At 62.6% G+C, this 21,241-nt stretch overlaps 1 protein-coding gene across 2 annotated transcripts; it reads right to left on the reverse strand.

The window, feature by feature from the left end:
- Positions 1-599: 599 nt before the first annotated feature.
- Positions 600-20,670, reverse strand: SNX27 (sorting nexin 27). 2 transcript variants are annotated; one of them, XM_032204610.1, is made up of 13 exons: positions 20,387-20,670; positions 13,940-14,171; positions 13,595-13,787; positions 12,763-12,827; positions 11,706-11,810; positions 10,492-10,570; positions 8,322-8,485; positions 7,264-7,353; positions 5,949-6,098; positions 5,584-5,712; positions 5,306-5,365; positions 3,789-3,851; positions 600-995 (listed from the first exon to the last, which is right to left on the reverse strand). In XM_032204610.1, the coding sequence occupies exons 1-13, from the start codon at positions 20,668-20,670 to the stop codon at positions 948-950; spliced, it is 1,662 nt and encodes a 553-aa protein (XP_032060501.1). In that variant the 3' UTR covers positions 600-947. The 2 variants fall into 2 exon arrangements, with proteins under 2 accessions (XP_032060501.1, XP_032060502.1); XM_032204611.1 differs by lacking the exon at positions 3,789-3,851.
- Positions 20,671-21,241: the final 571 nt, after the last annotated feature.

Here is a 21,241-nt window from a genome sequence, read left to right on the forward strand (position 1 = left end):
GATTTGCACAATTCGAGTGCCCGGGACTGGCCCGCGGGGCGCCCGAGGACAGCGGCCGAGAAATCCCATTAGCGCGGCGAGCGCTAATTAATTCCCCGCGTGCGGCCTCGCTTCTGCTCTCGTGCCACTGCCCCGCCACGGGGACCTCAGGACCAGGAGGGGTCCCCGAGAATGCGGGGCCCGAGGCTGCCACGCTCACCCCGGGGGGGTTCCTGCTCCGGGGGGCCCAGTGCTGATGGCGAGCGGCCTCCGGAGGCACCCGGCACCGAGTGGCCTCCATGGGGGAACCTCCGGTGGAGGAAAAGCGAAGTCAGAAGCTTGTAAACGTGCCGAGGTCCTTGTGCCAGGAGAGGTATTTCCCTGTAATGTTGCTGTGTTTTGATTTTTTTTCCTTTTTTTTTTTTTTTTTTTTCTCTAAAGTTAGTTTTTAAAAAAACAACACAATGAATTGGGGAAGGGGGGGGGGGAGATGCGTGTAAAAACGCAAGCTTAAAAAAGGTACTGCCACTGGTATGAAACCTTAAAAGAAATATATATATGTATATACGTGCACGGCCTTTGTATATATAGCTTTGCAGTTTTTTTTCTCTTTTTTCTTATTTTTTTTTTTTTACATACATACATATATATGCCTGAACAGTGCAAATGGACGATGTCTCAGTTTCCAGTTGTATAAAACAGGAGCCCAGTCCGCCTTCTGGCATCGGACCCGGCTGGAAGGGAGCAGACAGAACACCCCGGGGCGAGCTCGCGCCGTCCGCCACCGCCTTCCCCTTGCCGCCGCCGAGCCTGCCCTTCTCCTCGCTGCTTAATTCCATAAACATGAAGTTCACAAATGGTATTATTATTAATAATATTTAGTTTAAGGGCTTTAATACAATAACAGAATTTGTAAGTGTTAATTTGGGTGTGGGGGGGAGGGGGTTACGTTCTTCCGTGCCGAGGGGCTAAGTGGCCGCGTCCCTCTGCTGTGACCTGACCATCTGAAAGATGTTCTGCAAGAGAAGAGAAAGGAGAGGTCAGGGGCAGCCCCGCAGGACGGCTCCTGGCCCCCACGGTCCCACCCGGCGCAGCCCAGGGGCTCCCCGGCCTCCTCCTCCTCCTCTTCCTCCACTGGCAGAGGAGCTGCGGCCGCAGGGAGCTGCCCGGCCCCACCGCGGTGCAGCCGCTGAGCACGGGGCTGGGGGAGCTCCCCGGCACCAGCCCCGGCGGCAGGGCAAGGTTTCGGTTTCTGCCTCAAATGCGAGGCTGTGGGGCAGGCGCCATGCAGGAGGACGCTCGGAGCCCTGGGGGAATGAGCTGAGGGTTGGGGCGCACCGGGTCCCATGGGTGCTGGTGGTCGCTGCTGTGGGTGGCGTGGCTCTGCGCGGTGTGGGGTGCGCGGGGGAGCCCTGGGCACGGCTTCGCTCTGGCACCACCGAGCCCCCCCGGGAGCTCGAGCAGAGGAAAGGAGGGCAGGAAGGAGGCCAGGAGCAGCCCCGGGGACCGGACGGATCCCCCCAGCTCCCTCCTGGCTCCACAAGCAGCCCTCCCTCCAGAAAAGGGCCAGAGGCTGCAAGTAACCCAAATTCCGCCTGCATGACTCCGCGCTTTCCCTGGAGCTGACCCGAGCCCAGCAGCTCTCAGCAGCTTCCCTGCCGCAGAAGGAGGATGGAGGACAGAGAATTTCCCCCATGGCTCTGCCCCAGGGCACCAGCTCCCTCCCAAGCAACTTGCACCCAACGCACCCCACTGCCCCCTGCCCTACCCTCGGCCCATCCCGTGGTGCGGCCAAGGGTGTCCCTTAAGGGCTTGGCGTAGAAAATAGGGCCACAAGGGTTGGGCAGCTCACAGAGCACCAAATACATCCATAAAGTATCTGCCAAGTTCCATCACTCTTTTTATTTTACACGAAGGAACGAAAATCACCCGGTGACCGGTCAGCAACGCTCCTGATCTGGAATTAACCCCCCCAGCTCGTGCTGCTCCCATCAGAGCAGTGAGGGCAGCGGCCAGGCTTTGGGGTGCCGGGGGCAGCGGTGCCCCGCGGTGCTCCCCACGCCAGGAGCTGCCGCCAAAGGGTTCCCGGTACAGCAAGCGAGATCATGCAGACGCGAACGAATCCAACGGGACAAAAAACTTTCCCCCCCGCGGCAGGGAAGTCCCAGGGTGCTCAGAAGTGAGGAGCCGCTGATGGAAGAGGGAAGGAAGAGAATGCCCCCGGTCTCCGTTCACCGAGGCCCCAGGAAGAGACGTCAGGGGCTGCGGGAGGGCGCGGTGCCGTGTGCGGGCAGGGAGCGGCACCAGGCCCGGCACAGCCCGCAGCCGGTTCCCGCGGCCGCCCAGCTCCGTGCCACCAACTCGCTGCCACAACTCCTGCGGGGAGCTGGGCGCCTGGGGGGGGAGTTCCAGGCAGCCCCCCTGAGCTGAGCCTGGCTTTCTTTCCTGGGGTGTCTCTGGGTTTTGCGGGCAGGGCACCGGCTTTGAAAGGGCAACGCAGGAACGCGGCTGTGTGCGCGAAGCCTTCACCCCGCTCTTCCTCAAGTGCGCTGGGTGCCCGGGGATCATTGGGGTTACCCCCGCGGGATGTTATCGCGCAGGATCTGCCCGGCAGAGGAAGCATCGCAGGGGCGGGAGGCTCCCACACCCCCGCCAGCGCTGCGCAGCCCGCGCCGCTCCTTCCTGAGCGGTGACACATCCTGCACCCTCGGCTACAGCTTTCAGCTCAGTCAGAAGGGGCTCTCGCCCCGTTTGATGTCCCAACGCTTTCTAGCCAGCATCACGTAACTCCTGCCCACGAGGCGCACCTACGGGAACCGCTGGGGTTAACAGCTTTCTGCCTCACCGAACGCAACCGCGCTTCGGTTCTTTCGAGCTCAGTAACCTGCAGCTATTTCGGACGCCCGAGCGCGGAGCTAAAACGTGGGGCGGGAGCACGGCAACGCGAGGGGTCCGCAGCCACCGCCGGCGCTCCGAGTCCCCGCAGAGGAAGCTGCGAGCAGAGGTTTGCAGGGAGGCACCCGCAGAGGCCGCGGCTCCTGGCACGCGCCGCTCCACGAGCGCGTCAGAGCAGCGGAGGCCTCTCCGCAGGGCCCCTCCGTGTGAGGTGCTGGGCTAAGAGCCTACGCGAGGATATCCTAGGGGCGGGCAGGGAAGGCTCCCGGATGCTTCTCGGCGCATCTTGAGGCAATCGGAAGCGTTTAGCTTTGAATCCTGGCCAGCTGGAATGCGAAAGCGGCTGGGCAGAGGGCGGCAGCAGGAGAGGTGCGTTCGCAAGGCTACGACAGAAGCGGTTTCGCTCCTCACTAGGAAAGCGGCGCTGGGAACGGCACGGTCAGTCCCTAAGGGTCCTCACTCCATCGCAGAAGAACAAGAGAAAAAAACACACACCACTAGCCCGCGGCTTCCAGGATAAAGTCTCTGGTCCTTTACAAGGCGAGCGGAGCCACAGCGTTTGTCCCCGTGCAGCTGCGCCCGTCCCCTCTCCTCCGGGGAGGCGAAGGGAGCCGCCGCTCGCGGCCGGAGCGTCGCATCCCGGGGCATCCGGAGACCGGCGGCGTCCAGGAGAGGGGCCCCAAACGTTCCTAACGTCAGCAAAGAGGCCTCGAGGCACAAAGCCACCTCTATCCCATCAAAAGCAGCAGTGGGGGGGTTAGTCTGCGGGTTCCCTCCGAGGAGAAGCCACTAGGAAAGGGCACTGTTCTACGCTAACGGGAGCTGGAGCAGAGGAGCAGGAGACACTAGGTCCGCAGCACAGCAGCCAGGCTGGCTCACAGAGCACAGATGCTGTTTGTTTTCAGCCCAATTACCTTGCTGCACATATTGTCTTTACTGCAGTTCTTGTTATCCTTGTCTGTTGCTTCCTCCTCCACCTTTACAAGGGAAAAAAATAAAAAGGGTATAAATAAAAAAGCAGAGCCGGAGGGGACGGGAGGAGGCTGAGCAGCTGCTGCTGCCGGAGCGGCTGGAAGAGCGTCGGGAAGGATCCGGGGCGCTGAGGGCGACGCCGTGGCCTCAGCAGGGAAGGAACGGGCCGGCCACGAGGGCACCAGGCGGCCACGCGTGCCTGGCTCCCTGCCCACATGGCCCCACGCCAGCCCCACCGACACGGGGAGCTGCGGAGGAGCTCGGCACGAGGCAGGCTGCCCCCTCGGGAAGCTTCTGCTCCACGATCCAAAGAGGCAACCACGAAGGCTTTGTTCCTCATGGGGCAGAGAGGTCACCCCGGCAGGGACGCGGAGCCCAGAGCCCATTTCCTCGGCTCTGCACGCGGTGCTGAGCGCCGCCTGCTCCCCGTGCAAAGCCTGGGACTCCTCGTCCCGGCCTGCCCGCAGGTCTGTGGCCCCTCGTGAGAGCGCCTGCTCCAACCTCAGGCTGAGCCACGCCACTTTCCATGTTCACTACAAAACCCTGCTGGCCTCGCGCTCCTCCGTCCACTGCTGCATCCCTGGGGCCGCATGGCTGCTGCGGTCTGTGCCTGACCCTGCGCTCCCTGTGTGTCTGCAGCGTCCCGTGCCCAGCACAGCGCCAGCCCTGGGCCCTGGCCACACCGCGACGAGCACCAGCAGCCCTGCCCCGTGCCCAGCAGGTTGGAAACTTCCCCGTGGAGAAGGGAATCGTCCCTGTCCGGGAGCCTCCACGCTGGGCAGATCGTCCTGGATCCCTTTCAGACTCGCCGCGTTTAATCTCTGATCAGATCAAGGGCAAGGAGAGGCCCCAGCCTCCAGCAGCCGCTTCTCTCTGCTCCCAAAAGGGAGGGCGGCGACCTCCCCGGGACAGCAGGGGCCGGGGCACACGCGGCGGTGCTGCAGCAGCCACAGACGAGGTGCTTCCAGTCCCAGCCACCCTGCCAGCACGGAGCCGTCCCTGGGACGACCCGCGGGTGACACCTCTCAACAGCTTCAGCGGGAGGAGGCCGAGCAGCCCCCTCAGGCTGGGACTCAAAATAAACCCTAACACCTCCCTGCTCCCCAGAATCTTTCTGCCAGAGGCTCTCGCGACCCCTCCTGAGTCATTCCGCAGCCCCCGTAACCCCGCCGCAGGACGGACGCTTTGCCCCCTGCACTCGGCAGCAGGCACCAGGGAGCGACCGGGAACCAAACAGCTCCCGGAGCTCCTCACTCGGACACAACACGCGGCGCCCCGCACCCACGGAGCCCGAGACCCCCCCACGCTCCCAGCAGAGCCCCCCCGCTGCTCCAAGCACCCAGCTGCTCCCCGCACAATCCTTCCTGCTCGGGCTGCGGGTCGGAGCCAGGCGGAGTCGCTTGCAGTAAAAAGCTGCCGAAAGAGGCGAAGCCGTTGCCCTGCAGCAGCGGGCCCTTACCTCCTTCCTCCACTTGAGCTCGCAGAAAACCCGTTCGAAGCACTCGTGCATGTAGTTGAACTGCAGAGAGAAAGCGGGCGCGTGTCAGGCGGCGGCGCAGCGCCCATCGCCCTGCCCGTGCTGCCGGCTCCTCCTGGCGGCCGCCTGCCTCCCCGCCGCCTCCCGCTCGGAGCTGGGTGCTCCCCTCCAGCTCCCTGCGGATCCCAGAGGGAGGAACAAGCGGGATGCGACTCCTCCTTCCTCCTTCCCCGTCTGTGAGTAACCGGGGGCACACTTACGTAGGGGGTGAAGATTTTAACCCATCGGGGTTTCTTCTCTCCACGTGCGTACTCGAAACAAAACGCCATCCCCTCCTCGTCCGTGTCCCACCGCTGCATTTCGTCCCATTCGAACGCTATGACCTGGTTCTGAGCGGAGATAAAACCCCGTGAGCCCCGAGCCAGCAGCCCCCGGGCACGGGGGGCTTTAAGGCAGATCAGAAAAAGCCAAACCACACACAGGGGGGGCGAGGGCAGGGAGTGACGCCCCGTGCTGCCAGCCAGTGGCAGTCCCAAGCCCCAGAGCCCCGGGCAAGCTGCTCCCCCTTCCTACGAAGCCGAGGTGGGTACCGGGACCCCGGGCAGAGCCCTGCTGTGCCCCTCACCTCCAGCTGGCCCTCCTCGGTGCAGGCGTGGAGTTTAAAGTGCTTGATGCTGATGGCCGTGATGACATGTCCCTTCCGCCGGGAGTCACAGGAGCAGTGGGGGAAGATGATCTCGTTGTAACCCTCGCACGTCCGCAACATGTTCAGGTACTGCAGGGGGAAAGCGACAGCGCTGGACGGGGACCCAGCCTCCTCCTGCCACCCTCGTGCTAACGGCCCCCGACCTGTCTTTGGTCATCAGAAAGCCCGGGAGAGCAGCAGGAACAAAAGTGCCATGGGATGAGCCACGTGGGGGAAGTGTCTATTTATTGCCCCTTACCATTAGTTAATAATTAAGAGGTTATTTGAACTCGTTTCTTGGCTTAGTGCTTCAGGTGACTCTGCTGGGGGTCCAACGCAGCCCCCCAGTAGGGGCCTGAGAGCTACAGCAAAGGGGCTCGGGGCAGGACCCCAAGCAGGACCCCGAGCCACCCCTCAATGAGCACAGCCAGCAGCAGCCGGGGCGCAGAGCTGGGGAAAGAGCAGCCCCAGGCACCCCAGGAGTTATTTACAAGTCAGATTCTTCTGCTGCTTGATCTTCGAGCCAAGCTCGCGTCTGGCGGCTGAGCTCGGGGCACCCCCCTGCTCCCCCACATCTACGCCAGGCAGGCTCAGCGAGTCGCACCGAGCCCCCAGGCACTCGCTGGGCAAAGCGATAAGAGGCAGAAAAGAGTCAGGCAGACAGACAGCGAGATCTGACACGGGATTTGCAACCTGGGGAGACTTCTGCCAGGCAAAAAAAGACACTAAGAGACGGGGGCAGGGGACACAGCGAGCAGCACTGCGAGCAGAGCAGTGCCCGTGCCTCTCGGCCAGCCCAGTGCCACTGCTCGAGGCAGAAGACGACCTTTGCCTCTCCATTACTGGGAACAGCTGCTCCCAAAGGGCTGGGGGTGGAGGACTGCTACACGGCGCGTTAAGCACCTCACCTCTCAGCACTGGCAGTAACACGCCAGGTTTATCGCTGCCTTGTTTGGAGCCCAGTCAATTCGTGGCCGTGCCAAGGACAAGCAGCTGATGGAGCTCACTGGGCACACGGGGCGGTTTTGTTTCGGGCAGCAGCAGACCCGTGGGCATGGCCCAGCCCCACGCCTGGCACTGCTGCACGCCTGCAACCCTGCCGAGGCCTCTGTGCCAAACCGACGCTCCCACAGCTCTCTGGGGTTATTGCTTTCCAAGGAAAGATGTTTTTCAAGGCTGCAGCTATCTCCTTCCCAGACTCGGCACTGCACGGCACTTGCCGGAGGAAGCAACCAGGACAGGTAGGACAACTCACCATGACCATCTTTCTCTGCTCACACAGCTTCTGTAACTGGTAGGACTTCTCCTCTGCTTTGATGTAGCCTTTCTTGACATCATCGACAGCCTGAAACAGAAAAAGGGAAAGAACACCCAGGAGGTCAGGCCCCAGGATCTCCTCGCAGTGCTTCGCCTGCCCCAGCTCACAGCCCTGCAGTCCATCGTGCACCCAGCGAGGGCCGGGCTCGGCGACTCCAGCCCCGAGCCTCTGCCTGCCTCGGGCAGCACGCAGATGCCTGGGTCTAGGAGGGCTCTGATAGAAAATTCCCCAGATGGATCTGCAAATGCTGGTACTTGGAATCCTGCCTCTGCCTTTGGGCATCGTCCGCTACAACCCTTCCACCACAGACACATGCAGCCGCCTCCAGCAGAGCAGCACAGGCTTTGTTTTCAAACACCGTGCTGCTGGAGGGCAGTGCTGCCATGCAAAGGCTGCTTCACTCTTCGGGAGTGAGCAGGTACACAGCCCTGCCTTTAGCTGCACAGCCTCACACTGCTCAGCCAGGACCCCTGCCCTCGCACCAAGCAGCTCGTGAAGCTGCCAGCCAGTCTGGGGCATCGCTGAGCTTGCTAACAGCTCTTTTCTCAGTTTGTGTCAGAGGCTGGTACTTGTCAGTTGGAAGTGTTGGGACAGCGTTTTTGGTGGCTGAGACAGAGCAGGATTTAGCTCACTGAACTGTGCAGGTGTCTACCTCTGAGCTGCTCGTCCTAGACCAGCTGTACACAGGCAGAGCACAGCTCCTCTCAGGCTCACTTCACCCCAGAGCAGCTGCATGGAAGGGGTTGAGTGAAAGCACAGGCAGGAACATCCCCACCAGCTCACCGCAGAGCTGCCGACTCACCCAGCCACCAGCCCGTGCTCCTCAAAGCTGCCTGAGCAGCGCCAGCCCTCAAGCTCCTGCTCTGCTGCCAGGACACCAAGGCACAGCGGCGTCTGGAGTGGTTCTGGGAGCCAGGCGCTTGGCTACCAGCAGGCGTTGGCTCACCTCCAGCAAGAAATCGCAGCTCCTGCCCAAAGAGCTCGCGGGCACCTACCTGATGGAAGAAGTAGGTGACTGCCAAGTCATTGTCGTTGAGAAGAACCTCCTCCTCTGTAGTGAAAAGCCATTTCCGGATGGTCAGGCATGTTCCCGGCACTGCCGAGGTGTAGTTCTGCACGTAGAGTTTGTGGGGGAATTCGTTGGGCGCCAGCTTGCGCACTGGAAGAAGCACAGGACACCGAGGTCAGCACAGGACACCGAGGTCAGCTGGGCTCAGCACCTGCTTCTGCAGTGCTGGACCCCAGGGGTCCCTCGCAGTGGGCCCTGGCACACAAACAGGAATTAATTCCCTGAAGATCAAACTCCTCCCGGCTGATGGGGGAGGACGCGGGTGCTGCCCCGCTGCCACCCATGCGGCCGGGCAGGGCATGAGCTGAGGACAACCCCACCGAGTGTGGTCCCCAGGAGCCATCACAGCAGCCCGATGTCACCCTCTGCTGAGCACGGGGAGGATCACCCTGCCCAAGGTCACAGAATCACAAATGTCTTGGGTTGGGAGGGACCTGCTGGAGCTCAAGAAGAGTTTGGACAACGCTCTGAGACGTGCTTTGATTGCCTGTCAGAGCCGGGCTGGCTCTGGCAGGTCCCCGTCCCTCTGGTGCTGGGGCCCCAGAGCTGAGCACAAGGCTGCAGGCAGGGTCTCAGGGAGCAGAGCAGAGGGCGCGATCCCCTCACACTGCTCCAGGGCACTGCGATGCGTGGCGCTGCCCCCACACTGTGACTTGCTGCTCAAGGCCATCTCCAGCTCCCCACGGGAGCGTTCTGGGCTCGTTTCCATTTCCCTGCAGCTTCCTCGGAAGGGCCCCTCCGCATCACGGCGGGCTGAGGCAGCCTGCTGCCATGAGTCCTGCCCGCACTGCCCCTGTCGATGCTCACTGCGTTCAGAGCTGCTGCTGCTGCTTTCCTTCACGGTGATGGATGAGAAGGGGAGCTCGGCACGTCTCCTTCGTCAGGTAGGGTACGGTCACTGTCTCCCTGCAGCCGGAGCTAACAGCTCCCAGGGAAATTAAATGGAGCGCATCCAGACAGGAATAAATGGGGATGCTCACGGCGAGCGTCCGGAACGCGCAGGCCGTAAAGGTTAACTGGAGATTTTCCTGTTCTGAGTGCTGTGCTTCTCAAACTGCTCAGAGCAACGGGGCACCACCAGCACCAGCCAGGGCCTGGCAGCCTGAACGCCCCCCGTGGGACTGTGCCCACAAGTGGCAGCATCCCACCTCCTGCTCCGGGCTCCCTGCACGGCCCAGGTCAGCACCCGAGTACAACCCCAGCTTGTCTTCCGAGCTGGGTCGCTTCAGGAGGGCTTTAGGAAGGCAGAAGTTGTCCCTGCCACTTCGCCAGAATTTTCAAATGTGAGGAGCAGTCCCAGAGATCTCCCCCTAAAACTGCACAGCTTGCAGTAACTCCAGGGTGAGTCTGAGGCAGGCAGAGCTGGCGACCCAGAAATGAAGGCACCCAGCTGGGAAGGAGACGTGCACTTGGCTCAAAAGGCAGTGCAGGAACAAGCCCAAACCACCACACCCACTCAGCAGCATGACCTGGGCAGTTTGGACACCTCAGGTTCAGTGAAGGTGGGGGAGCCGAGACCAGGCAGAGACCTCAGCACGCTCCGAGCTGGGAGGACGGGGATTTGCAATTCACAACGCACCAAAAGAGTCGCCCAGAATCCTGCAGCCAGGGCTCAAACACCCCCAGGATTCAGAGGCTGAAGGACAGACGGGTCAGCTCGCAGCACGCATCCCCTCGGGGCCTGGCCATCACGCCCCCTCTACGTGTGAGCAGACTAAACCCAGTTCCCTCTGCAGCCCCCCTGCTCCACACCGAGACGCTTTTGGTGCCCCCTCTCCAGGCAGCCACGTTTCAGTGCTGCCGGCCGCTCTCTCTGCTGGCTGGGCCCTTTGAACTGCAGTAAAACGCTTCTCAGTTAACAAGAGGCTCGTCTCCTTGAACTGTTTAAGAACTGGAAAGTCAAGCAGCAGCAGAAAAAGCCATCAAACTTTGAGGGCTCCTCATTATCAGAATCTGCTGCGCCTGCCCAATTCCTCCCAGGGGCTCCTGACTTTGTGAGCACAGATAAGGCCCAAACGAGTGCCACCAGGCTCTGCTAGCACCGCCGAGCTCCCTCCTCGGCTGCCTGTGGGCACCAAAGGGATGAAAAGACTTACCAAAGGAGTGATTGATCACTTCAAACAAGGCGAAGTAGTTTGCGGTAATACTGTCCATTCCAACTTTAGCAGCCACAGCCTAGAGCAACCAGAGGGAAAAACGGAGTGAGCAAAGCAGGAGCCAGCACCCGGCAGTCCCCGTGCAGGGCAAGGCCAGCGCCGTGCAGGTTATTCCAAGTATTCATTAACCCGAGGCGTTAGTCATCAAGGAAAGCCTGAATGTTATTCTTCCTGCAAAATCAGAGCTTTTCTTTAGTGAGGGCCCAGACTCGCGTGCTTTTGCCTTCCTGCAAACCGCAGACTGCAACTGCCCCCACTGCTGACAATTAGGTCATCTGCTCCTCCGACGCCTCTGCTTTCAGTTCCTGATGGAGGAGCACACCTCCCCGAGGAGCTGGCTCCAACACCACTTCTGCCCTGCGTGCTAATACCACAGCCACATCCCACAGACCTCGGCGGAGGCGATGTGAACTTCAGCAGGTCGCGTCCCAAGTGCCTGAAGGCACCACAAGTCTGCCAAAAGCACCACGACTCTGCCAAAGGCACCACGAGTCTCCTCCAGCAGCGGGATTCTGCTGCACAAAGCAGGAGCTCCTGCGGTCCTGCTCTTTTGCAACCCTTCAGCTCCTCGCTTGCAGCAGCACTTTGAGTTCCCCTTTTAACTAGTCTGCCCCCATCGCCTTATTCCCCCTCCTTCATCGACAACTTCCATCTCTCTCCAGCAGTGCTGGCTGAAGTCAGTTGTTCTTCACCTTCCGCTCCAAGCATGGGGCCTTCGGGCTGCCTGCAGACCTGGAACCTGCCCAGACCATTCCCCAGGGGTCACTCCCTTCACGCCCAGCTCGCTGTCCTGCCACGCAGCCACAGAGGCGCGTGCCGGACGCAGACAGCTCTTGGATCCAGCTCCTCCGCTGCAGCCACAACACCCGATCTGCCTGGTGCTTCGAGCCATCCACCAGCTTTCAGATACTATCAGTGGAAATTAATTCAGCGATGACTCCGTCCTTGCAGCCAAGACTGCCAAAGAAAATGCTGCTTCAGCACGGCGTGAGGTTGGAGCTCGCCAGCATTCCTGCCCTCTGCGAAGCAGCACTAGTGCCTACCTGCACTTGAGAACCCAGCGGGCACCTCTGGGCCTTGGTTCGTGCCTGAATCACGTTAATTTTCCAGTCAGGGGAAAAAAACAAACCAGAACACAACAAAAAGTAGCTCACCTGGTACACCTGATCTGTAGTGCTGTTCTTTTTGACTCTGACTGTCACTGTTGTTATATCTGGTAGTGCTACCCTGAGCTCCACGTCTGAGACACCATTGTAATTCTAGAGAAAGGCAAAAAGAAGGCAGAAATCAGCCAGAAATCAGAGTCCACCAGACGTGGCTGCAGGGGCTGGGAATCGCCGCTCCCAGCTGCAGCCCAGAGCTGGGCCCAGGGTCCCACGCGTGCCCTGAGCAGATGCCCCCGCTCACTGCCACGAGCTGAGCCCTGAGCTCGACTTTACTGAGCTCCAGGAGCGCAGTGGGGGGAATTCCTGAGCTCCACGGACCAGGCCTGGTGCTGGCTGACTAACGTGGTCACTCGTGCACTCTCACGTCTAGCAGCCAGCTGCTCTGCAAGCCTCAGGAATCTGCTTCCAGGCTGCGTGGGGGAATTCTGAAAGGAGGAAGATGTGAGCTCTGCTTCGAGGCAGGACGCCAAGCAAACTGCTCCGGACCACGCCGGGGAGGATTTTCCAGTCGTGGCTTTGTCAGTGAGGAGCGAGAGAAAGCTTTGAGCCAGAGCAACTGAATGCACCACGGAAAAGTTGGGAAAAGAGCAATGGCCAGAGGGCAAACAGCGGCTTTGCTGCTGCGGGCAACCCAAACCCGGGCAGAAGCAAGTCAGACGAGCTGGTATTTAACGTGCCTGCTGCCTTTCTGCCCAGCAGCTGCCGAACGCCAGCAGCTCACACACACAACTCCCGGGGCTGCCACCAGCAGCAGGAACCAGCAGGCACACTGCTGCGGGGCCACGGAGGCCCAGGGCAGGCAGCGAGGCCTCGCACCCAGTTCTGGTCCTCCAAGAGCGGCCTCGGAGCCGTTCCCAGCTCCTGCTACAAGGAGAGGCTTCCTACAAGCAATAGCTGGCAGCGAACCGCAGCCTTGGTTTTCTGCTCCGGCGTTCGATTTGCCCAGCTGAGGCTTTGCTGGGGAGGATCCTCGCGCTCTGACCCAGTCTCCCCACGCCTCCGCACCAGGGGAGGCCGAGTTCCAGCGCCGTGCCCGCGTGCCTACCTCGTCCGACTCCGACAGGAACTCCTGCATGATGTCGCTCTCGCCGATGACGCGTATCGAGCACACTGCGGGACAGAGAGCAGGGGTCACGGCCTTGTCCCGGGGCGAGGGGGGGCACAGGCCGGCAGAGGCTGCAGGGTAAGAGCACCCGCCTGTCCCGCGGCCTGCAGGAAACTGGGGAGGCACCGGGAGCCCGGCAAAGCCTCCTGACACAAGTGCTTTGCAGGCTGCACCAGGGCTGCTGGCACGGGGGCCAATACACCCCGAATCCCCCCAAGACAGCAAGCGATAAGCGTGCAGCGGCGCTGAGGAACTCACTGCTGAAATAATCCCCGGGGAGAAACCCAGGCTGCGGGCACGCGGCCAACAGGAGGCTCCGACTGCACTGGGAAGTGGGCAAGGATTTCATAAATGCGTTATTCCAGAGGGAACAAAGCTGTCTGGGGACTCGGGCCAGGCTCAGTACATAACCTGGGACAGAACTGTACCAGGCTGCATCCCCGTGCACGCAGCCTGCCGTTTCCTCCGGCCAGGATGAAGGCGAAGGAGCAGGGCTGGGACAGCAGCGGGCTGGGGGAACCTGCCCCGGGCCACACCGGCGGGGCCGAGGGGCTTCGTGCCTGGGTATGGGCAAGCCTGAGCTCAGCACTGCGGGCCCCAAACCCAGCCCAGCCACACTGTGAGCTTCTTTCCCTGGCTGACAAACAAAAGCCCGTGCAGCTCGAGCTTCCAGGTCTCCCAGGGAAGGACGGGCCCCGAGGACTCGCTGCCTGCTGTGAGGAGGGTGGCGTGCGGCCGCACGGCTGCCCGGGCGCTGTGCCCAGCCCCGCACCTTTCTCCAGGTACTCCTCCAGCCCTCGCCGCCGGGCATCCAGCTGCTGCTCCGACAGGGAGAACGGCCACTTCCCCGGCAGCCGCGGGAAGGTGAAGTTGGCGAATTCCCGCTTCAGGTTCTGGTGCAGGATGGCAAACTCGCGGTACCGCTTGGAGCAGAGCTGGCGGCCCGCCATGTAAACGTTGTACACCTGCAGGGAGCAGAGCAGGGGCTGGCTGGGGCGCGGAAAGCTTTCCGAGAGCAATCAGGCACGGCGCTGCCTCCCCGGAGCCACGGGCAGCCCCAAGCAGCCCCGAGCAGCCCCCTCCCGTCCCCGGGGAGCACGGCCCCGCCGCCACTCACCACGAACTTCTCGCCGTTCTGCTCCACGTGCTTGTAGGTGGGGATGGAGATGGGCACAGCCTGCTTCTCCGTGTAGTCGTAGAACGACTGCCCCAAGGAGTCATCGCTGGGGTCGAGGTTATCGGCCTCGTGGGGAGGCACCGACAGCACCGTCAGGATCAGCTCCTTCTCCCCGGCGCGGATCAGGTCCACCACTTGTTTGTGGGTCGCTCCCTCAACATTCACCCCGTTCCTGCGAGAGAGGGCAGAAAAGCCATAAGCAAGGCAGGGGGGACAGCAGAGCTTTCAAACCATGCCAGGAGCAGCCCAGAAACCCATCCCATAACTGCTTCCCTCGAAAATCCGCCGGCTGCAGGTGACTGACACCTCCACGGCTTCAGCTCTCTTCCCACAATGGGTTACACAAGCTAAAGAGGAGCAAAAAAAAACCCAACCCACTTAGTTTGTGTTAAAATTCTGCAAGTTCTGCTCCAGTGGCAGTGGGTTTTGCAGCTCAGCTCTGCCTGCACAGCAGCAGGAGGGTGAGCGCTGCTCTGGGCTGAGCTGCTCCAACTTCTGCTGGCGATCTCTCGGGCTGGTGGTTACGGAGTTGTCTGATGGCTTCGGGCACAGGTAAAGCACTGCACGGCACGTTCGCACCCAGACCGTGAGCCTTCTCCTCTCAGCTCAAGGGAAACACACGAGGTGACCACAGAATTGAGGAACAACACCACCACTGAGTGCGTAACTAGGCCAAAGGCCAGCTCCTGCCCTCGGCAGCCCCAAAACACAAGGAAGATTTCCAAAAATCTGCGCTGAAGCTTCCGGATGAACAAGAATGAGAACGCAGGCTCGGGCGCTTGGAGGGCGAGGGTAAGAGGCTTCAGAGGCTGCTGCTCCCAGCTGCCGAGACGAGCACCCGCGAGCCCACGGGCGCGCTGCCAGGGGAGATGAGATCTCTCCAGTTCCTCCTCGACAGGCCCGGGAGCGCTGCCGCAACGAGTACGGGCTTCCAGCTCTTGCACTGCTCCAGCCTGACTGCAAGAGCTCGTCCAGCGATGCCCCGAGGCCCATGGAAGCCCCGGGACACCTCGGAGCGTTCCTGCCCTTCCTGCTCGCCCTGAAGCCGCCGCCCGGCTCTCGCTTGGCCCAGAGATGGCAAACCCAGAGAGACGCCGCTCTGAAATCCAGCCCGAGGTCCAGAGAGAGCTGCAAGGCTCTCTTCCAAATCTGGAAAAGGATGGGGCTGCTTTTCTTTCTGATAAGGGCTAAATTTAGTAGTGAGCCTCCAGAAAGTTGCAGTGTCTCCGTACGGAGCTTGGCATCCGAACCATCCCCTGCAGGAACAGCCCCAGGCAGGGCGCTGCCCTCAGGAGGCAGCTGCGGCACCCATGGGTGACCAGGGCTCACATCCCCCCCTGAGCCCACCTGCCCAGGGCTCCAACGTGCGCCAACAGCCCCCCCAGACCCCCATCCTCATTTACACCACGGAGGGGCTCGGCCGGGACGCTCGGCACAGCCCCTGCCCCGTGCTGCTGCCCTGAGCTCTGGAGGGACGCTGAAAGGCGCCCGCGCCCCCCCGGCCGTGTGGCCTCCCCACGAAGCCACCCTGCGAGCCAGCGAGCCACCCCAGCTCGCCTCAAATCAAGGGTGAGATTTAATTTCATGCCCTAGCACTGGAAGGAAAGAGAACAGCTCTCCCCGCTCCGCATCAATCGCTTTTATTGAGCTTTTACTTAGGAGAATCACCCCGGAAAGACCCGATCTCAGCTTCCAGGCCTGGGGGAGAGAACCCAGGCTCAGCACCAAGCTCAAAGAGCCCCAGGACAGAGCGCCCGCACCGCGCCAGGCGTTGGACAGGCCTGGACATCGGCTGCAGGTCACACCGTGTGATGCAGACACGCTGGGGGATGGAGCAGAGCGGTGTCTGCTCACCTTAACAAGCTGAAAAGCCCCAAAAGAACCGGGTTTGGGAAGGGCAAGGCCAGGGAGTGAGCAGCCACAGGCTGGCTCGGCACCCGGCCACGTGAGCGCCCAGCAAGGGCAGAAGCACCGAGATGGATGTGGTGACACTGTGGGTCCCCTCCGGCTCAGGACACTGTGTGACCTCGGGATATTCACTGTGACCCCGGGATATTCCCTGTGTGACCTCGGGATTTTCCCTGTGAGACCCTCGGGATTCTCCCTGGCGCACACCAGACCTCGAGGACGAGGCGCGTTTGCCAGCGCAGCGCTCCCCCACACTCCGGCACCGAGGAGCAGGCGCCTCAGAGCCAGGAGCAGGTTTCACTTCTCCCATTTGCACACTGAATGACTCATTTTCTGTGAAGACTTCTTAAAATTTCCCAACTGCCTGTCAAGAGAAGACAAGGAAATTTGCTGCAGAAAGCCTGCAAGACGCTTCCCTGAGATTAAGCCCGCAGCCTGCCTTTGTGCCTTGCTGAGCCCAAACCACGCAGCCAACAAAACACCCGAGGAAAGCTCCAGTCCCCTCCGAGGCAGGAGCCTCGCCCTCCTGCGTGAACGTTTCCAAGGAGAGACGGGCGCTTCGGCATCCCGACCCCTCTCCCTACTGAGGCCGTTCCCCCAGCTCAGCTCCAAACCCCTGGGCTTTGTCACGGCTGAGGCTCCCCTGCAGGACGCCCCCGGGACCGTCCATGCCCAGCAGCCCCCCCATGGCCCCAGCTCCAGCTCGGATCGTGTCCTTCCCCCCGGGGGGGATGAGAAACGGCCTCGAGTGCTCCAAGCCTTGACCTCGATGAGCAAGGAGCAGGGCAGGCAGGCGAAGCCTCCCGTAAGCCCCCGGGGCACGTCCTGCCGGGGTGCTCGGCAGAGGCCACGCAGCGTTTCCCCATCCCCAACCTTCCTCAAACGGCTGTGAAATCCAGAGCCAGCATTCGTGCAAACAGATCAAAAAAAAACAGGCAGAAACCATGAAGTGCAGCTCCCGTGACCTCCCCTATGCCTCCGACAGAGGCTGGGCTCGTTACCATCTCCACAGCCGCCTCTCCTGACATTTTAAGGAAGTTTTCAGGTCCCTGGGCACATTTCCGCACTCTGCTCTGGCAAACAGCACAGCTGCCGTTTGCCGGCTCCAATTACGAGAGCACCAACTCCTCGTAAATGAACACCTGAAACACCCTGAAAGAAGACAAGGCACGTGATGAGTGTTTCAGCAGGTTAAAAGCTAAATATTACTCACAGGAAAACAAATATTGACTTCACAGGTAGTCCTGCTGAAAAAGGACAAACGTTTTGGACGCTTCGGAAGCCAGACGTGCACCAAGCCCTTTGGAGGTGCAGGTACCAGCAGCCAGCTCCCAGCCTGCCCAGCACCAGCTCCGAACACACGGCCGAGGCTTCCTCGGTTTCTCCTTCCTGGATCCAGCATGAGGGCAGCTCACAGGGAGCCCCAGGGCCAGCACGGCGCAGAGCTGGACATTCCCATGTCCCCACACCAAAGCAGTGACCTTTCGCCCTCCCCTCACTTCTCCTGGGGGGAACTCACGCTGCTGACGACAGCTTGAGCCCGTGACAGGGTGCTGGTTTCCCAGCTGAGCCCCGAGCAGCCCCGTGGCCCACAGGGCTTGCTGCTGCTGCTGACATTTCCCTGCAGGCATGGGTCCGAACCCCGGCGAAAGGAAACCCTCCTGTCCTAGGGACAGTACCCTGAGAGGCTGCCCAGAACTGCTGGGACCGGTGACCAAGGAGGGGACACAACGCGTGGGGAAGGCACCGCAGGACGCCAGGGCCTGCATCAGCCGTCCCTGCGGGGCAGCCGCTGCCACCTGACCACCAGGTCCTTATCTCGGGTCCTTATCTCAGGTCCTTATCTCACACACTTGCTGCAGAGGCTTCCAGCAACCGCAGCGGGGAAACAACCTCTGTGCGGCCGCCCCAGCACATCGCTCACCACTCGGGGCCACGAGCTGGGGCGCCACACACCACAGGAGTCCAGAGCAAGAGGCAAGGTTCGCTGCGCCGTGGGGCTGCTGAGACGGGCAGCCTGACGGGCTCGGGCCGAGGCACCCCGCTGCCCCTTCCAGGAGGGGATTTGTTGGCGACGCGCCCCGTGTGCGGGCAGCAGAACGCTGCCAACAAGCAGCAGCAGCAGCAGCCACCTCTTTAGGGTCAGTCTGTGCTTCCCCACGGCACAGTCGTCTCCGGGGCAATCCACGGGGTTAGACTTTGGACCACGAGGAGATAAAAGTCTGAGTCCGGAGGGATGGAGCCGGTCACCGGGAGGAGCGCTAAGGAAGCGCCCTCATGCAGAGCCCCGCGGTGTGGGGAGCGGCCCCAGGGGTGGATCTCACCTCCATCCAGATTTTCCCTCCGTCGGGATTAGCGACGATTGTCATTCAGGGCGATAATCAAGAGCTCAATTAGCTCTCATTGTCTGTCTCCAATGCCCTCAACACCCACAAACACACAAGGAGCTAAGGAGATTAGGGAGCACACCAGAGTTATGTTGCAAAACCAGCCTCCGACAGCCAGCTCTGAGCTACACGCTAGGCACAGAGCACGATACAGCGACGGACGGCAGGAGAGGGCTGCAATGAGTGCAGGAACCCAAAACCCCTGGGACAATGCCCAAAACCTCCACGGGTCACAGACAAGGGCTGGGAGCACCTTGCCATGCTTCCCCGTGGGGAAAACCAGGCTCAGGTGGTGCTGCTGCTGTGGGGCTGGGGCCTGGTGAGGAGCCAGATGCTGCCCACCGAGCCCCAGCCACGGAGCTCTCATTTCTCCAGCCCCAGCTCCAGCAGCCTCCACCTGAACCCATTTGTTTGGACCCCCCTGCCCCGTGCACGCTGCTCAGCGCCCAGACGAGAGCAGGACACACGGACAGCTCCGGGACAGAGCTCCCAGGAACGCCACCCCCGGCACCGCGCTGGGTGCCGCTGCACTAAGGAAGGAAAAGCAGCGCTATTCTGGGAGGCCGTGGTATTGTTTCCGACTCCAGCTCACAGCCGTGCTCGGATTTATTCGCAGGAGCTGGGTTTTATCAGATCCAGGAGGGTCAACGCCTGTGAAACGGGACCGGTGCTGCCCGGGACCTGTAGGGCCAGCGGGCTGGCGCACGCAGCCGGGTTAACGACCCTGACGGAGAGCCAAAACCATCTCACGGCACTACGAGGAGCCACACAGGCGAATTAGGAAGCGGCTTCCCCCCGGAGAGGAGCAGGGAGGAAATCCCAGCTCCTGCGGCCGCTGCTCCCTGCCCGAGCTGTCCGGACGCCGGTGCCGCAGGCTGAGAGCGAACCTCAGCCACTGCCTCAGCTCCTGCACCGCTGCCGAAGCTCAGAGCAAAGCTCAGGCCGAGCCTTCCACCTGCCCGAGAAGCCAGGACCGAGCCCCAGCTCCTCAGCACCCCCCTCCTGGCCCCCACAGTGGAGGATTTCAGCTGGGTGCCTCGCCACGCTCACAAACGTTCCCCTGGGTCAATAAATGCTGCTGCCGAGCAGGTGCCCCAGGTGCAGAACTCACCCCCAGACACCTCTGCAAGGGAAATCAAAGCCAGGAGCGTTTGGGTCCCACAGGAGAGCGCCCAAGGCCAGCACCGTGCCCACAGCAGGGCCCGGCCGGGGAGTTTGGGCTCTGTGGGGCCAGGCACCGCCGCTGCAGCCCGCGAGGACCGGCAGCGAGGCAATCCCGCTGCTGTAAATCCCTGTAATTAATTAGTAATTGGACTTCCCCAGCCCAGCCCGACCTACAGCCGCGCAGGGACCGGGGGCACACGGAGCCAGCCCAAGGAACCGCACGGCCACAGGGAGAGAAACCCGGACGGGCCGGGGCGCACCTGATGCCAGCCCCCAAATTTGGGTGGGGGGCTGTCCTTTCCCCAGCTCTCCCCCAGGACGCAGCCCCCTGTCCCCGTCCCTGCCCCCCCCAGGCTCTGTCCCGCTCTCCTCCGGGTTCCTCCCCACGCAGCCGTGACCCCACGGGGAGGAGAATTTGGGGTGGGGGCTCCCCTGGATGTTTCCTCCTGGGGGGTCCCACCGCAGAGCCCCCCAGGTTCGCGTGCTCGTGGGGCCGCCGGGCTTCACCAGGCCGAGGGTCCAGGGCCCTGCCCCGAGCCGCCCCCCCCGCAGAGCGGCTCCTCGGGGAGGCTGCGACCCCCACCCCCTCCGCACCCCCCCCTTTGAGACCCCCAAACCCCCACCTTCCGAGGAGGGGGGGCCGCGCCCCTGCCCCCCGCGGGGGTCTCCTAAAGGACTGGGGGACGGGAGAGGCTGGAGGAGCCCCCATAGCGAGGGGGGGTGGGGGGCAGCCCCCCAATAACCCCCCCAATAACCCCCCCCGTGAGGGGCGGCCAGAGCCCGGCTCCGTGAGGCGGCTCCGTGCTGGGGGGGGGGGGACCCGGAGCCCCCCGCAGCCCCCCGCACGCCCCCCCCCGGTCTCCACGGAGGGCCCCGGCCCCGGCCCAGCCCCCCGGTTCCCCCCCCAGCCCCCCCCCCCCGTACTCACACCTCCAGGATGCGGTCGCCCTTGCGGACCCCGGCGCGGTCGGCGGCCCCCCCGCCCAGCACGGCGCTGACGTGCTGCAGCGGCGCGTACAGCTCGCCGTTGATGCTCCGCAGCTGGCCGCCCTCGCTCACTTGGCCGCGCACGTTGAAGCCGTAGCCGGACTCGGACTTGACGATGCGCACCACCCGCGGCCCCCCCGGCCCCCCCGGCGCCCCCTCGCCGCCGCCGTTGCGCTGCGGCCCCGCCGCCGAGCGCGGCAGCCCCTCGCCCTCCTCGTCCGCCATCTTGGCGAGCAGCGCCCGGCCGGCCCGTCACGCGCCCCCGGCCGCGCCGGCCACCGTACGGAGCCGCCCTCCGCTCGGGGAAACGGCATGCTGGGAAATGTAGTCCGCGGCCTCTTCCCTCTACCCACCCCCGCCCCAGCATGAGGCAGCGGGGGATGCCGGGAAGTGTAGTCCGCCGCGCGGCCTCGCGAGGCGTTCTGGGAGATGTAGTGCCGCGCCTCGGCCGTCGCCCTGGCAACGGGGGCAGCGCTGGAAGGTCCCGGGCCTGGCCCAGGCGGCAGCGCCCGAGGGCGGCGGGGCCAAGAGCCCCAGGGGGGGCAGCCCCGGGGGGACACGGCCCCAAAACCCCCCCCAGGCCCCAGGGCAGGCTCCTGGGGTGCCCCCTGCAGCCCCTGGGGACGCAGGGGGAGAGGGGAGGGCTGCAGGCAGCGGGCACAGCTTGGGTCAGGGAGGGAAGGAGCAGGGGAAAGGTAGGGGGGTAGGGCAAGCAGCAAGAAGAAAGGGAAAATAAATAAAACCAAGGCACACAGCGTCACCTATAGCACACAGAGCCCCCCCCGAGCCCCAAACA

This window comes from Aythya fuligula, chromosome 28, assembly GCF_009819795.1.
Source record: "Aythya fuligula isolate bAytFul2 chromosome 28, bAytFul2.pri, whole genome shotgun sequence".
Classification (NCBI taxonomy): Eukaryota; Metazoa; Chordata; class Aves; order Anseriformes; family Anatidae; genus Aythya; species Aythya fuligula.

Excerpts from the sequence above, each read along its gene's own strand:
- SNX27 (XM_032204610.1), bottom strand. The coding sequence starts at position 20,670 with ATGGCGGACGAGGAGGGCGAGGGGCTGCCGCGCTCGGCGGCGGGGCCG. Across the intron at positions 3,852-5,305 it reads AGCTCAAGTGGAGGAAGGAG|GTGGAGGAGGAAGCAACAGA; the intron begins GTAAGGGCCCGC and ends TCCCTTGTAAAG. Across the intron at positions 996-3,788 it reads AAGACAATATGTGCAGCAAG|AACATCTTTCAGATGGTCAG; the intron begins GTAATTGGGCTG and ends CTTCTCTTGCAG.